The 16,723-nt window shown below is 46.3% G+C and overlaps 1 protein-coding gene across 4 annotated transcripts in view; it reads right to left on the bottom strand.

Annotated features, from left to right (window-relative positions):
- Positions 1–645: 645 nt before the first annotated feature.
- The window catches only part of MED13L (mediator complex subunit 13L), a 428,655-nt gene continuing 412,577 nt past the window's right edge, over positions 646–16,723 (bottom strand). For all 4 annotated transcript variants that reach the window (XM_069081430.1, XM_069081432.1, XM_069081431.1 and 1 more), the window contains 6 exons: positions 16,153–16,311; positions 13,482–13,658; positions 9,013–9,167; positions 5,464–5,625; positions 4,183–4,295; positions 646–3,374 (listed from right to left, as the gene is read on the bottom strand). In XM_069081430.1, coding sequence (XP_068937531.1) covers positions 3,242–3,374; positions 4,183–4,295; positions 5,464–5,625; positions 9,013–9,167; positions 13,482–13,658; positions 16,153–16,311 — 899 coding nt within the window. In that variant the 3' untranslated portion in view covers positions 646–3,241. The remainder of the gene's footprint in view (positions 3,375–4,182; positions 4,296–5,463; positions 5,626–9,012; positions 9,168–13,481; positions 13,659–16,152; positions 16,312–16,723) is intronic.

Here is a 16,723-nt window from a genome sequence, read left to right as displayed (position 1 = left end):
ACTGAGAAAAAAAAAAGCAGGTCCTTGAAATTGCTTATTTCCACAAGGAAGGTCTAGTTTTGTTCTTGGATATTAAAAAGCCACATTCCCCACCCCCCAGGATTGTGATGAGGCTATAGAATTTTTAAGCTAGGAGACCTCTCTCAGGAATCCTTTCCTTCTACTCTCCATCCCCTCCATTTAGACATCAAATGTCCTGGCTAAGGCTAGAACTCATCTTCTTTTCGCAAGCCTCTTAGAATGAGAATAACAATTTTAACATCTAGAAATTGCTTGGGATAAGCAGCAAGGCTGCTGGTTCTGGAGCTAGAGGAGCTGGCTAAGAGTCTGAACTCAGATGCTTGCTGCCTGCCTGACATTGATCAAGTTATCCAACCTTCCTGGGCTTCAGTATCCTCCCTGAAGAAGGCGGCATTGGGCATTACCTCAGAGGTCCTTGAGCCTCTTAAGAATGAAGCCCTTGGATGATGAGAGAAGTTGTCCTGTAAAGGGAGCTAGGCCCAGGCTGCTGAGGGGGCTTGGGAAGCCAACCCCTAGGACTGTGTTCCAAGGTATAGGAACCAAGACCAGACTTTTTCTGAACCTCGCCCTGACTTGCCCTCAGTAATTTAGTTACAGAAGAAAAGAAAGATGCATTGCTCAAAGTTTCAGTAATTCAATAATTTATTCATCTAAAAAAGTGTGTAAAAGTATATAGCTCTCATCCACAAGGTATATATGAATGACATTTAAAATGGAGGCCTTTTATTATTGTTTCTTTTTATCAAAGTCTTTTTAGTGTATTGTACCAGCGATATACTGTAGGTTTTTTTAAATGAACTTCACATATCTTTGTATTCTTTCAAATTGTCTGCCATATATAAAAGAAGCGTACTGCAAAATGCTTGAAGGAAAAAAAAAGACAGAAATTCAGAACTTCCCAGAAATGTACAGCTTTTACATTTAAAAAAGGTTCTGAAATATACATACAGGCATGCGGGACAATCCCCTCCCCCCCTCGCCCCTCAGCTCAAACCACAGTAAGAGTTCTGATTTCTGAATGATCTCCAAAATTAGAAATTAAAAAAAAAATAAAATAACCTCTTCACTCTGTAGCAAATCCAGGGCTTGTACATTTCAGATTAATTCAGTAAAAAACTCACAAGTAAAATAATGCATATTTAAGGGAAATATTATACAGACTTTCACACAGAAGTACATAATAAGATTTTTTTTAATCTATTGCCATTCATTTATTTTGCACAAAAACGTATAAATATGTCACCAGCTTTTCTTAACTTAAAAACTTAAATAAAAACGACACCAGATGAAAACTACCCTTTGCTGCCTTTTTTTTAATAATTTTTTTGTGGGTTTTTTTTTTTCCTTTTTGCTTAGAACTGGGTTTCTAGGGAAAAAAAGCCCCTGCATAAAAACAGCCCATTAAAAAAAAATTCAGATGAATTTTGGGAAAAAACAACCCCAAAGTGGTAAAAGATTACAAATGTCTACTTTACAATTTGTCTTCTCACCAAGTTAAATTTTTATACAAGTTTACAATCTTCATATTTTTATGCGCTTCAAAAGGCCTTGAGAATTTTCCTTTCTGATTAAGAAAAAATAGCACTGCAATATTTTTAAAGTCAATTTTACACTGTACACATTAGATACAAATGGTTTGATATATCAGATTTTTTTTAACCTATACATTGCGGAGATGCCCCCGCCCTCCCCCCTCCCCCACCGCCCCACAGGTGGTTCAGAGAACAAAATCATCCATTTACATGGTTACTTCTCTGCTTTCACATTCCCACCACACAACAGACTTTTTTCTTTAATATAATTTGCTTTTAAACATTAGATTATTTCAAGAAAAATACTTTTAAAAAATCATAGTAATTATTACACTTTTTTTTGTTAACCAGAACATGAAAGTATTTTGGAAGAACTTTTAAAATTTGCAAGATTCTTTCCACAGACCCCTAGATCTCCCTGCCTGACGATCCAAGTGCCCCGACATTCTGTGCCCATGCCCTTCCCGACCCAGAGTCAGGAGTGAAGGCGCCATGAAGGCTTTCATTCCAGCCTTTATTAACATTTCAAAAAGGCAATCATTTTGCTAAACAAAGCTCCACCACAGTGGCTCCACTTCAAGTACTAATTTAATGACAAGTTTTATTATTTCTTTGAAATAATATTCTTATGGCCCAGAAATAATCTACCATATTCGTACATGATCTGGAGAGCGCATGCTCTCTAGGAAACGCTTCCACTCTTATGGGAGGTCTAGCTTTCAGTGTAGCTTTCTAAGTCTCACTGCTTGGAGAGGGAACCTCGATTCCCACTCTGAAAATGGGGGCCCTGGCCTCGCTCACCACCGCAGCCTTGAATCCGAGTCTCCTGTCAGTTACCTTGGACTCAACTCTGGACACTCTGACAAGGTAGCGTTCTAAACCCAGCTGACTGACGTCTCGGCCAAACCTGCTGCATGGCTCTGAATGCCTTTCTTTTCAGACACAATCTCCCTCTCCTGGTTTTTAGGTCAGAGGACAGACAGGTGTGTAGACAAATAATTCTATGGGGGCTCCTGATTGGGTTTCATCCAGAGTACCTGGTCCTCACTAATTTAACAACAAAAACAAAGACAACATTATGATTTAAAATAAATAGACAAAGTTAACACGTGCCAGACCACTCCCATCTAACACTGGGAAACTGACCAAAGCACTCATACCTATTATTAAGGCGGCAGAAACTCTCTGTCTTTTAAAAACAATATACTCGAGCTGGTCCTTGTTTCATAAAGCCCCATCTTACAGAGTTCAAACACTTATAGGCCACCCATACCAATCCCTAGAGGCTTTAAAGACTTATTTTTAAACAGAAACTTAAAACAGGGTCATCCCCTAGGGAAAGGACACCACATTCTCCATGTTTTCCTTCTTTAACAAAAAAAAAAAAAAAAAAGACACACACAAAACACAAAACTTCCTGTTGAGCAACCAGCAGGACCGGGCCATGTGTGACATTAATGCTGGCTCGTGTCCCCGTGTCTAGGAGAAGCACCGCCGAGCCCCTCAGACACCACTGACCACAGCAGAACTGACATGTGCCTTGGGAAAGTGAAGCCTGACACAGGCTCACGGAGGCTGGTCTGGAGAAGGGAGGATGGGCCATTTGCAGAGTGTAGTTCATTTCTTGGACTGAGGTTTTGAGGAAAGAGAGGGAGGTCCGAGCCAGAAAGGAACAAGTGCTTTCCAAATTAAAGTATGTTCATGATGGCGTTGTATAACTGAGTGAGCACCACAAAGTGGACAGGAAGGCAGGAGGTGCGGTCCTGGGTGGCGGGATTGCACGTGAGCCAGGATAGTGCGTTGTACTGCTCTAGAACAAACCTGCCAAGGAAGCACACGATGAGGGGGTGAGGAGCTGAGGGGCTGAAGAGGCTGAAGCCGGCCTGGGGGCCTCAGCCTGTGCCCTCCCCCTTAATTCTGCTTGTCTGGGGAGCTCACACTTCCTAACAGTCACTTGTGGAGGCTAAAGGCCCAAGAAACCATGGTTAGGAGAAGCCTTCACCCAACCACTATCTGAGCTATGGGACTGTTGGCTAAAATTAGGAACAAAAAGCTGGTTTCTGGGAACAATAGGCAGAAATTGTTGCTTTTTTCCTAGGGGTCTGGGGTGAATGGTGGAAGGAATCTACCTGTTACGTCAATGGAGTCAGAGAATTACATTGTGCCTAATCTCCTTTTCAATACACAAACATTCGTTTGTACATAAAAACATTTTTTCAATGTAATTTTCATTTCAGACTCATTTCTAGGGTGCCATTTAGCTCTCTGCTGACATCAGGCTGGATTAAGTTCTCAGCAGTTATATGGTCCTGCTTGTGGAAGATAAAGGGCAGTTTTAGAAACCAAAGGATACATGCCTCCTACAAACAAAACTGGGCGCCATGCATCTGTCTCACTGGTTCATCAAGTAACTGCTTAAAGCTAGGCCCGTGCTTGGGCTTTATACCTAGACGGGCTCTTGCCTCTGTCAAGCTCTCTTTCCTTCCATTGTCAGTTTAATCACAGAACTTCAAGACAGGTTGGGACAGCCCCAGTCCCAAGTGAGCCAAACAGGCTGTGCCGGCCAGAGCCATCAGGCAGAGTGCAGTGTGGGGGCTCCCAACCCAAAGCACCCCAGAGCGCCTGTTACCTTAGGACGTCCGATGTGGTTTTGGAGTCCAGAGGGTGTGGCACACGCTGGGAGTTCCTGGCTGGGAGAAGTTCGTCCATCTGAGCTACGGAGATGTGGTGGTGCAGGGAGGCCTGGGAGAGGACAAGGAAGAGGGGGTCAGAGGAGCTGGGGGAAGCTTGCGCAGCTCTTCTGGTGACCAGGCACACGTCTTGATACAAACAAGAAACACAAAATCACTGAGGAGAGAAAGCGTCAATGAGGAAGTTAGAGGGTGGCACCCTCAGGGGCTCTGTGCCCTCTACAAGGTGGGAACCAGACTGCCAGGCTCAGCAAACAAAGTGACTGACTTGTCTGGAACGGGAAGACTGGCTAGAGTCACATTGGGAAGGACTTTTAGTGTGTATGAGACTGTCCCAGAGAACACAGGAAGATGCTGGTCATTTCTAAGAAGGAAAGGGAGGAGAGGGAGCCTGTGGCTTGGAGGCAGGAGGTATGCGATGGGGAGCCTGGTGCCCCAGTCTGAAGGAGGGCCAAGGTGCATGAAGACACTGCAGAGGTGCCAGAGACAGAGCAGTAAGGAAATAGCCACGGTGGGGAGGGACAGGAACCTGAGCCAGCCCTTCAGGAACGCACATGTCACAGGAAATCACTACGTGGCTATGAGGAAGGATCTTCGGTAATAAACGGGCTGTGAGAATCCACTGCAGCTCACACAGTTCCGGCCCTCGGATCCAAGGCTTCCACTCCTACTTTTGGGAATCTTCTTGTGAAAAGTCTAGCTGGTCACCTCCCCAGCCCTGGAGGCCTTGGTGTCAGACACACACACGGAAGCAGCGTTCAGTGTCCTGAACACACAGCAGGTGAGTGAAAGCACCTAAAGGCTTCCTGGGGCCCCACGCCTCCATGTGGGGAGCAACTCACAGGCTGCTCCTCCCTGGCAGCACCATGCTCCATCATGCCTTGGATAGCAGGAGGCCAGTCTGGGTCAGAGCAATCCTCAGTGGAGCTGTCTGTAAACAGAGAGCTGCTGCCTGGCTAAGTCTGAGCTCCCTATCAGTGGAAGGCTTTAGGCAAAGGTCAGATAACTGTTTATGGGGGACACTGGAAGGTGATTCACACTTCTGGGAAGAGCTACCAAGAAAGCATGCCCCCAAGGCCCTTTCCAACGCTGTGAGAACAGAGATGGCTCGACCACCTGCATCAGTCAAAGTGCTTAGCTCCTGAGAGTCCAGCTGGGACACTGAGCACTGGAGGCATCCCTGTCAGCCCAACCTGTCTGAACTTCAAGAGCAGACCCACCTTCAGGAAGAGAGGGCACTGGTTCTGGGCTTGTGGACATGAGGACCAGAACCACTGGGGAAGATTCTCAGCTTTGGCTGTTGACACAAAATAGCCCAGAGCAAGGGGCTGCTGCTTCAGCTCCTCAGGGGCTTCTCGGGAAAGAAGGCGCTCGCCCTGGCTCTGAGGGAGACAAAACACAGAAGCAGAGTCAGTGGGGGAGGTTAGTTTGTCTTGAACGCCTTTTTGTAGAACGCTTATTGTACTGACCCAGTTAATTCCCCTTCTGGCCGGACACCAGATGACGGAGAAGAGCAAACAATGAGTATCCAACTTCCCTGTACATGCAGCTAAGCCCATGATGGCCCCACTTGGAGAAAGCACACTAACCCAGGGTTCCAAGGACCCTGGCCAAGGGGTTTTGTCATTTGGCCTGGGATGGAGTTTCTGTCTGGCAAAGCAATGCCTTTTGCTATCCGGACTTGTTAAGACTGCTGATGCCTGATGTGAAATCTGCCAGCAAATCTCTGCTAAGTACTATCTTTTGGAAATGTCTTCATTTATTGGCTCCTTCTTATGAGCTATTGAGACATTCAAAATGTCATATATGTTCTTCCCCCCAAATAAAGTAAATGGAGAAATTATGGCCAGACTTATTAACTATCCACCAACATGACTCGGGATAAACAACTTGCTGTTCTTTATTACACATAACACTCTCCTAAGCCTTACTAACAGCAGGGGAAGCCCTAGAGTCAATTTTTCTTGTAGCAGAGAAGAGAATGTACTGAGACATGCATACACACACTCATTTCAAACCTCTGGTACAAGCAGTGACACAAAACATCTAATTTTTTGAGTATATAATACATGGGTTTCCACACAGAACTATCTAGTTACAGAACAGATCTGATACAACTGGTTCTTGGCTTTGTGGATAAAGCACTAGGCCTGGAGTTGGGAAAACCTAAATTAGACCCTGTGCCTTAACTATAAAATAAGAATGATGTGAGCATTTACCTCACAGGACTGTTGTGAGGATCAAAGGAGATGAGAAGTCAACTGCTTTGCAAACTTTGAAGTGCCATAGAAATGCCAGTAATCATCACCATCATCACAGCACCACTATCATCATCACCACCACCATCATCATCACAGAGGGACCATACAGGGACAAGGCTCATTGCAAAGGTCTCCTTTGTAAGATACTGTAGCCAGGCATACTAACTGTAACTTTAGTGGGTAAAACATTCACCTCTGCCTCTGCAAATCAGGAAATGGAGCTGGTAGGAAAGGCTGCAGTGGGACTGTTGCTGCAGTCGGACACAAACCCCAGACACTTGTATTCCTTAATTCCTTGGAGGATGCCCTTCAAAAAGGCCAGGCCCAAAACAAGCCATGGGTTTGTTCTTTAAAATCCGCCTGGCCCAGTCCCAAGGAGCAGCAGCGGTCTTTGTTCCTTTGCTTACTTCTAGCATGAGCCCAGACAGTGGTGAAAGTGACCCTGGGCTCTGCGCAGTGAAGACGCTGTGCCCTGCTATGAAGTCTCACCTTGCTGGCTGGCCCTGAGAGCATCCCTATGAACAGCAGGATTTTCCCCAGTTATTCTCTCCCACCTCTTGGCCTTTTGTCTCTCTTGGAAATACTGAAGGGCTAGGAAGAAGCTGGGCCCCATCGGGAGCAAGACTGCCCTTCGCTTCACTTTCTTTCCTTGCCTTTGGCAGATATAGAGGCACAGATGGATTTCAGGAGGTCTGCTAACTTGCTTAATTTTTTTTTATAATTGTATTACAATCTAATTGTTTTCCTTCATAACTCCATGTATTTTATTTTATGCACTTAAAAAACATGATTCTGAGAAGGGGTCCACAAGCTTGGACAGACTGACGACCAAAGAGGTCCAGGACACACACACAGAAAGGTTAAGAACATCTGGTTGAGGAGTAAAACCTGACATCATTACATTAATTCTGCCTAATTTCAAGCTAGTTAAGCTGTGAAACTTTCACATACTTAAAAAGGCTTTTTCCCCTTCTGTGATCTCTTAACTAGGCATCACAAAAAGTTCAAGGAGCCCTAAAGAGAGCAGGTTGGGGGTGGCCATGGCTACCTACAGCAGCCGGTTCAGGACTCTGGACAGAGGGGCTCATCTTGTTGCTAAACTCTGGCAATCCATTTAAGGACATGTGGAAGAAAGCTCTGACCCAAGAGGGAAGGATCACACATTGCTTAGGCTTTTAGAAACTAAAATTATACCTCAATTACCATACTCCTTGTTAATGATTACACTGAATTACTAAAGCAGGTTCCCTCAGAAAAGACCTGCAGGCCTCTTTCTGTGATAAACCTCATTTCTTGGAGTCTGGTGAAACACTTAAATGGATTTTTCCATCATGGAAATTACCGTCTCCTACTTTTTGTTCCCTAACTCTAACTCGAGGCCTTCAAAACAAAATAGAAATCATCAGTCCAGAGTTCAAATTCAAGCCCAACTGGGCAAGTCACTTAACTCTGCCTACCTCAGTTTCCCCATCTGTAAAATGGGGATAAGAGCACCTACCTCTCAGTGTTGTTGTGGGGATCAAAAGAGATGATGATTGTAAAGTGGTTTGTAAACCTTCAACAGCTACGTAAAGGCTGTCTATTACTACCAATACTGAACTGGCCCATGAAAAATGGGGATCTGCGTTCTGGGGCACTCTGTCTTCTTCAGGTCTGTTTGGGCATGGCAGAGCCTCAGGAGCGGAGGGGCCCCGACAGTGCCCATCCAGGGAGGAGAGAGGCCTGCAGAGGCCTCAGGCCCAAAGGTAACAGGAGCCACCTAAAAACATTGATGCCTGCTCTGGGGCTGAGGAGGCCGGGACCCGTTTTTCCTTTTAAAAATGTTCTTCAGTGAAATTAGTGCTAAGGAACAGAATTCAACTGAACAAAATCAAAGCCCTTGAAATGAAGTCAAAGGAATGCTTTAATTAGGTCACGCTCAATTTGGATGCCCCACACACCTATCACTTCTACATCCAGGATGGCCTGGAATGGTCCATGTTCACACAAGACTCCTTTGGGCCTGCCCATGAACACAGCATTTGGTTATTTCTGCATGTTGATAATAGGAAAGATTATGACAGGCACAAATAAATGAGAGCATCTAGCCTCCTTATGAATCACTCCAAAGTTCTGAGTGGAGAAAAGAACCCTGCCAAACTTCCTTCAAATGAATGCAACAATCAACAATTCTTTCTTGAATTAACAAAATTAATTTACATCTTAAATCGGCAGTGATGCTGGAACTAGCTTCTTGAAAACCACTCTGGGTAAAAATAACTTGCAAACAGCATGTGCCCAAAGCTTCATTTTTGTTAAGTCAATAATATTTGCATAAAACTCCAGCACCTGCTGAGAGGACGACTTTCTGACATAAAGCTTCATCATTTGCAAAAAAATATATTTACTCCAAGTTCCACAAATGGAGCAAAGGCAGGCCCATTCCCACATCTCCTTCTCCTGCACCCAAAGCTGGAGGAGATGGGACCACAGAAGCCAAAGAGACAATGTTGCCTAAAGCCGCCTTACCCGACTGTGCTGGAAATGAGAGCCCACTCCAATGCCAGAAGGAGAGCCTGGGGAAGGAACTGGGGAGGAGTTTGGAGAGGAATGGAGGTTCCCCGTGATTAAGATCCTAATGTCATTGTCCATATCATCTGGGAATGGAAGATCGAACATATCATCTGAAAGAGGACAAAAAAAAAAGATGAAAAAGCTACATCTCACTTTAGAAGCTTGTGTCATGCTCCTGTTTCCGTGTGTGACTGCTGTTCTGCAGCACACACATGTGCCCATCTCCAGGCTTTGGTCTACGAAGTGAGGACTGGTGGTAGCTGAAGAGGACTGTGTTTCAGCCTTTCATCTCCACTGAGAGCCCAAGGAAGAGTGCAGTCTGAATGGGAGGTAAGACACGAACCCTGGCTAAAACCCATTCTCAACCAAACAAGGAGGTTTTCATGTCGGAACAGCACGCTGGAAAAAGACCCCAAAGGGATCTGCATCCGAGGGAATTAACCTACATAAGAATTGGTTAATGGCTGCTCTCAGCAACCTGCCAAATAAAGCTTGGAAACGCATTAACATGCAAACTCCAAAGTGCAAACGCTCCACAATAAAATACTCCGTCAAATACAGAGGGCAACTCGAGTTAAGTCTGATCAGGCCGTAAGTGTCCAAGTTAACTGAAAACACCATGAAAAATTAATAATGCGACTCTGCATGTCTGGGCGCCAGGATGGAAACCTGGAGTTGTCCCCAGACTAGGCTGAACTGTCCAACCTCACCCCAATGATTCCCATTCCATCTCCTCCTCTACCTCTGGTCCTACAAGTTCAGGTCTTATTAAACCATTTGGTCATAACGGAAAAACAAACTCCTATAATCAACCAACTATCTCATGTGTATTAAGCACCCATTATGTGCCAAGCACCGTCCTAGGCCCTGAGGAAACAAAAACAAAACTGTCCCTGTCCTCAGGGAGCATCCAGTCTATGAAGGGCGATGACAGGTACATACAAGCCTACAGCCACAAGACACATAATAAAAGCAAGTATGGGAGGAAAGATGCCAGGATTGGCGATGGGGAGTGGGGAGGGAAGGAAAGGCTTCCTGCAGGAGATGGGATTCCATAAGGTGGAAAAACATTCCAGGCCCAGGGGCTGGCCAGTGCAAAGGCGGAGATGGGGGAAGCAAGGGGGAGGGGAAGGAGCATTTACAGAGCACCTACTGAGGTGCTGTGAAAATGTTAGCTCATTTTATCCTCACAACAACCCAGCCAAGCTGTATTATCCCCATTTTACACTTGAGGAAACTGAGGCAGGCAGTTTAAGTGCCTTGCCCTGGGTCCCACACATAGGAGGTATCTGAGCTCAGATCTTTCTGACTCCAGGGCCAGAGCTCTATTCAGCAAGACACCAGGAGAGGAGAAACATAAGGTTGAAAAGGCAGGAGGAAGCCAGGCTGCCAAGGGCTTTAAAAGCCCAAGAAAGGAGCTTACATCTGGCCCTAGAGATGGCAGGGAGTTGCTGGGTTTGACTGAGCTGGGAGCAGGGGGTGTCAGAAGAGCTTAGTCTGGGGCAGAGTGTACGACAATCCCAGGAAGTCTGAGAAGCTGAGGCAGGGAGTTCTGAAGGGGCAGCCGCCTCCAGGTTAAGAAGCCAGGGCAGCAGCTCCCCTGGGCCCCCACTCCCAGACTCGGGGCTTGAACAGCCGTTTTCTATCACGTCTTCCTTCTGTCTAGCACCGTGTCCTGCAGATAGATGGGGATTAAAAAAAATATCGGTTGAACTGAAGGCTCTTTACCCAATCACTCCAGGTGCTTGTTAATAGGAGAGGGCAGAGGGATCCAATGACCTCCCCCGAACACCCTTGGACACCAAAGCATGTTACTTTAGAGATCTGTCATCACTCAACACCTTTACACTTCCTAGCCTTGTCCCAACTATGTCTGGTGCCTGCACTCTGGCCAGCCTGGGCATTGCCTGTTCCCACCCCCTGGACTCGGGGCTTATTCAGCTTCTGCCAGTGACTGATCCTGTCCAGACCCAGCTGTACCCCAAACCATGCCACCACAGAGCAGCCCCCCTCCTGGCCCTCCTGAGAGAGAGCCTCTCTTTTTACTGGGTCTTCTCTCAGTACAGTGTGTGTACCTGAAAGGCAGGGACTGTCTTTCTTGCTTATATGAGCATCCCTAGAATTTAGCTCAGTATCAGAACACAGTAAGCATTTAATCAATGCTTGTCCTTTCATTCACTGTTATGTAATATCCCCACCCACCACCCACCCCTCTACCCCAAGGATTATAGAACAGGTGAAAGGGCTCTGGTCCTAGTCAAATGACCTGGGTTTTCATCCCAACTTGGATGTGATTTATGGGAAAACCACTTCCCCTCCCTGGGCCTCAGTTTCCTTGTCTATAAAATGAAAGGTTGTACTGGATGGCCTCCAAGGTCTCTTCTGGTTCTACACCTATGAACCTAACAATCTCTATTGACATGGCAGGGATCTCAGCTGAAATCCCCCCTCCTTCAGGAAGCCTTTCCCAACCCCTCTTATTGCTAAGTCCTTCCACCTGTTAATTGTCTCCTCTTACCCTGTCTACAGCTTGCTTTCTATCTGTCTCTCCCATGAGATTGTGATCTCCTAGGGGGCAGGGGCTGTCTCTAGCCTCATTCTGTATCCACAGAGCTTGGCATACAGTCATCCCTTAATGTTTACTGACTAATTTCTCATAAAATAGTGGGCTGGGCTTGAGAGTTAGGAAGACCCAAGCTCAAGTACCTCTTGTAACCCCAGGCAAGTTATTGAAATTGTGTGTGCCCCAGAAAGCTCTGACGAAATAAATTTCTTTCTGTAGATATAAAAGAACATGGGCATCAAGGGGTCACGTAATTTGTCCAAGGTCCTTCAGGAAGTGGCTGGGGATTAGAGCCTATAGTTCTTTGTTAAGTTTGGTGGTCATTTAGACTGTTAGATCAAACACCACTTTTCTGGGACCTGCCTATATATAATACAACCTTAGTTTCTGAAGAATAGGTAACTTTAGCTTCAGAAGAAACACAAGAATCAGATTAAAGCTGTCAGTTTCTAGGTAGCTCTAAGTTATAAACTTGGAAAAAAAAAGGATAAACAGCATCTGGGTTGAGTGACACAATGACCCACAACCTAGGAAACCATGGCCTAACTGGCTGGCAGAGGAGGGAATGACTAGAAGAGGCTGGAGCCCCAGGACCATTCACCTCACCTCCTCCCACCTCCGCCTCCTCGTCACCTCACCACATCTCTGTACATGTTCTGCCCACATGGAAGAGACACATCCCATTCTGCTAAGCCCCCAAGACAAAGGAGACTAGAGAGCAAAGGGACAAAACGGGAGAGAATTAGCAAAGTTACATTTAATACCATCTGAGAAAATACCCTTCAGTGTAATGCTTCTAATTAGCATATAAAGTACAAAGAGATGAGTTAATGGAGGTTCAATATTTGTAGACCCTGCTTTCAGATGGGATTCCAGACCTGGGAAAGGATGCCTGCATGAGGGCATATTATTAACAGGGGTGGCCTCTCTTCTGTAAGGCCTTGCTGAAATGCCAAACCGGATCAAAGAAAAGGGTTTTTATTAAGAATCCATGACTTTTAAAGGTAAATATTCACTGGGGGCCTATCTAAAGTGTTCAGTTTTTTTAAAAAACCATTTTATACTTTTAACATAATTTTTCAAAAGCTTCCAAAACGGGGCGGCCAGGTAGCACAGTGAGTAAGAGCACCGGCTCCAGTGTTGAGAAGACCTGGAGATCGAATCCCGGGCTCAGACACTTAGCACCCACCCAGAAACACCTGGCCGTGTAACCTTAAGCAAGTTACTTAACCCCAACCTGGCCTGCTTAGAGGTTTCCTCCCCCATCTCGGAAGCCTCCCTCTGTGGGGATGCCACTCTCTGTGGCATCCCCAGCTTGCTTGGCACCCGACTCAGGTACTGCCTCTTCTAGTAGGCCTTCACCAGTCCCCAGCATCGCGGCTGCTCACTGAGTACTTGCTCTAGGTGGATTTTCCCCCACCACTCCCACTAGAATGTAAGCTTCTGGTGGCCAGGGGCCCTTCCGGTTACTGTCTCAGGACTCCCCAGAGCCTAGCACAGCACTCACACTTAGCAGGTGGCTCCCACATCATGCCTGTGGCACTGAAACGAGAAGAGGTCTTTTAGAATACTCAGATTCTCACCTCCTTCATACTTTACATGCTTTTCCCCCAAAACAGCAATCTCTAGTGGTTCGATACGAACAGGTCCATGGGCAGATTGCCGGGGGTATGGGAGAGAGGGTCTGTGAATGTGGATGGAACAAACAGTGTCTATCATTTCATTAACCTCTAGAGGAAATTTAGTATTTCCTTTAGTTAGTTAGAAACCTCATTCTGCACAGGATCTGCTCTGTGCTTCACCAATCACCACAGGGTGGAGGGACACCCAAGCCCTCCTCGTGTGAAGAACTCGAACTCACCATTGTTGGGGCTGAAGCCGTCTTCATTTGGGTAGTTGGCTGGAGCCACCTGGATGGTTGAGGATGTAGGGAACACCAGGATGTGTGTACAAGAAGCGTCTTGAGGTGTGTTGAGTTGAGATGACTGAAGGTTCAGTGCAGTGCTGCGACCAAAAACTGAGCCCATGGTAACAGCGTCTGCAAGATAAAGAACAATCCCATTCCTCATTTTTGTGCCCCAGGGCATCGTGCAGCTGCTCTGTTACAGACACAGGAAGGGAGATGATTCAAGCATGATGAAACATTAGTCGAGAGTCCACATTCAATGACCAGACACAAACACGACCAAATCAGTGAACCCAGAAGTTCTGAGTTGGAGGGGCTCCATCCCATCTGGTCCTCTAGCCTCCTCCTGAAGTCTCCACTGCCCTGAAGAGCAGGCTCCCTCCCTCCTAGGAAGCCCACCTCTGACTCTTTCCAATGTTTGCCCTTTGCTGCTAGCTCTTCAATCTGACTGAAACAGAACATGCCAAGTCTCATCCTTTTCTCATACCAGGATCCTTCCAAAAACTAAGCAAATGGAACATGTTTCCCTGAATCTCCTCTGCTGAAGGCTAAACATCTTTCAAACAATTTCCACATGGCATGGTCTTAAGTCTTCACCACCCTGGCTGTCTTCCTCTGGCCCTTTATCTTTTACTAAAGTCCTTTCTAAAATGCAGTACCCCAAACATCAATGAACTAGATGGCTTAAGCAAGGAAGAGCAAAGTCTAAGCACACGACCTCCCTGGGCTCTATCTCCCACTCACTGACCCTCAGGCCACCAGAATCCACAGATATTTGTCAGAAGACAAATATCTCACCACACTTCCCCCATCACACACTTGTGAAGATGACTTTCTGACTTTGTAATTGTGTCTATTAAATTTTACTTTATTAGATTCAGCCCCAGTTCTAGCTTCTGTGTATCTTGACTGTTCTCCTTTGTGATGGACATCCTGCTGAACCTTGTACATCTCATAAGCATGCCATCTATGGCTTTACCAAAATCACTGACTAAAATTTTAAACAGGTTAGGGCCAAGCACAAATTCCTGTGGCCCTTCACTGGAAACCTTGGCTTTTCAAGTTGACACAGAAAAAAGCGGCCCCTTTTTGCCAAGGCAAACACCTCTACATTCACAAGTGACCCTGCCCCGTCCCATCCGCTCCCGCAGATTGTCCCTGCTGTCATTCTTACCCTCTCCACTATTATCTATGAGCATGCCCACATCTTCCCCATCTCCATCTATGCAGCGGTCCTCTCAGGCCTCTCCTGGAGAAGGCCATCTAGGTGCCTCCCTTCTTGGACTTTCACTCTCCTCTTACCTGTCTAGTCTGGTTTCCAACCTCACCATTCTCTGAACTGTCAGATCATCCTTTCTGACCTCTTTAGAGACTTTGACACTATCAATCACTTCTTAATTTTCTTTGCTCTGGAGGTTTTCAGGATGCCCTTTTCCTCCTGGAGGACTTCATCTCCTTGGCTGGACCTTTCCCCACCAACTGTGGGTGCACCACACAGCTCTGTCCTGAGCCTTCTTCTCTTCTCCCTCCAGACTATTTCATGACCTCATTGGCAACTATGGATTCATTTACCATTTCTATGCAGAGATCTTTCAGATCTACTCACCAAGTCCAAAATTTTCAGGTGATCTTTAGTCTCACATCTCCAACTACATTTGAAATATATTAAATTAGATGTCTAGTAAATACCATCAAATCAACACATCAAAAACTAAATTCATTTTTTCCCATCCTAGACCTCTTCTGAATTTCCTTCTTTCTGCTGAGGGCAACAACTTCCTCCTGGTCCCTTAGGCTCATTACCCCTCACACTCAAAACCGAGCTGTGACCAAGGCTCGCCAATCTCACCTTTGCAGTGTTTCTCAAATACACTCCCTTCTCTCCCCGAACACTGCCACTGCTAGCACAGGCCCTCGGCCTCAGGTGGGCCCTCTGCCCAAAGTCTCTTGCTACTCCAATTGATCCTCTATCCCCTGCGATCTTCTTAAAGAGCAAAGCAACCCCCTACTCAGTAAACTCCAGGATGAAACGTAAAGTCCTTCATGGCCTCTCTAAGCTCCCTTCCTTTGCCATTTTTTTACACCATGCCCTTTAGCCACCTACCCCATGATCCAGTGACAGTGAACTCTTTGCTCTGCCTTGAACAAGACACTCTATCTTTTAACACCGAGTGCTTATTTTGGCCACTCTCCACACCTGGAACTCCTTCCCACTCCCTTCCCATCTCTGCCTCCTGGCTTTCCTGCCTTCTTTCAAGTCTCAGTTACAGCTCCACTTTCTAAAGGAAAGCTTAATCTTTTTTCCTTCCTGCTAAGATCTCTCCACTTGGTTCTGTTTGGCCCCGGTGGTTTTCATGTCATCTCCCCCGTTAGACTGCAAGCTTCTGGAGAACAGGGGCTATTGGTTGTTTTAACCTTTCCTTCTATCCCCAGTGGATTTCTATCCACAGTGTCTGGCCAAGAGCAGGCACCAATGCTAGCTGACTAATGCATACTCTTTGGGCCTGGCCATTTAATCAATGTAAATCCAAGAACCTGGATGTTGTTCTATCCACTGTCTCTCCATCTCTGCCACAAGAATAGCAGGAGAGGTTCTGTCATGTGCTCTGGGCTGGGTGAGCTTTACCTGGCATCACGACAAAGGCCCCCTGGGGCTCCATGGCCACCAGGCAGGCGCTGAGGATGGAAGGCGAATCTGCAGCTGAGAGTCCACACATGCGGCATGCCTCCTTCAGCTGTTTGCTGATTGTCTGCAGGGAACATTCACCGAGGAGGACGCTCCAATCTGAAACAAAAGGCAACTCATTATCATCTCACAGTCTTCTGTGGCTGCACACAAAAAAAGGCACCCCTCCTCCTCCACAGGGCTGAGCACTAGAGGGCACCTGATTTCAGGAAAGCCCTTAGCACAAAACGTGGCACACAGGAGGCCCTGTGTACATGGTGACTGATCCTGTTGCCTTTCTTCCCCTCAGGGAGAGTAAAGGAGTGACTCTTGACAGGCAACACTGTCCCCACTTCTGGGCACCTGTAATGGGAATGCAGATTTGGAAGATCTTCCCTGCCCCTAGGCTAAAATGCACCTGAAGCCTGGGGAGGGAGGCTTGTTTTTCAGTAGATACTTCTTGATTGGCCAGTGAGTCAATAAGGTTGTTACATTCTCTGAGCCAGGAGAAGGCTATATAAGCCCTGATGTG

This window comes from Petaurus breviceps, unplaced genomic scaffold (genome assembly GCF_028583685.1).
Source record: "Petaurus breviceps papuanus isolate PSGF00001 unplaced genomic scaffold, PetGlider_PUasm1.0 99, whole genome shotgun sequence".
Lineage (NCBI taxonomy): Eukaryota > Metazoa > Chordata > Mammalia > Diprotodontia > Petauridae > Petaurus > Petaurus breviceps.
The sequence above is the reverse complement of the archived record's forward strand: the minus strand, read 5'-3'. Positions and strand labels throughout refer to the sequence as shown.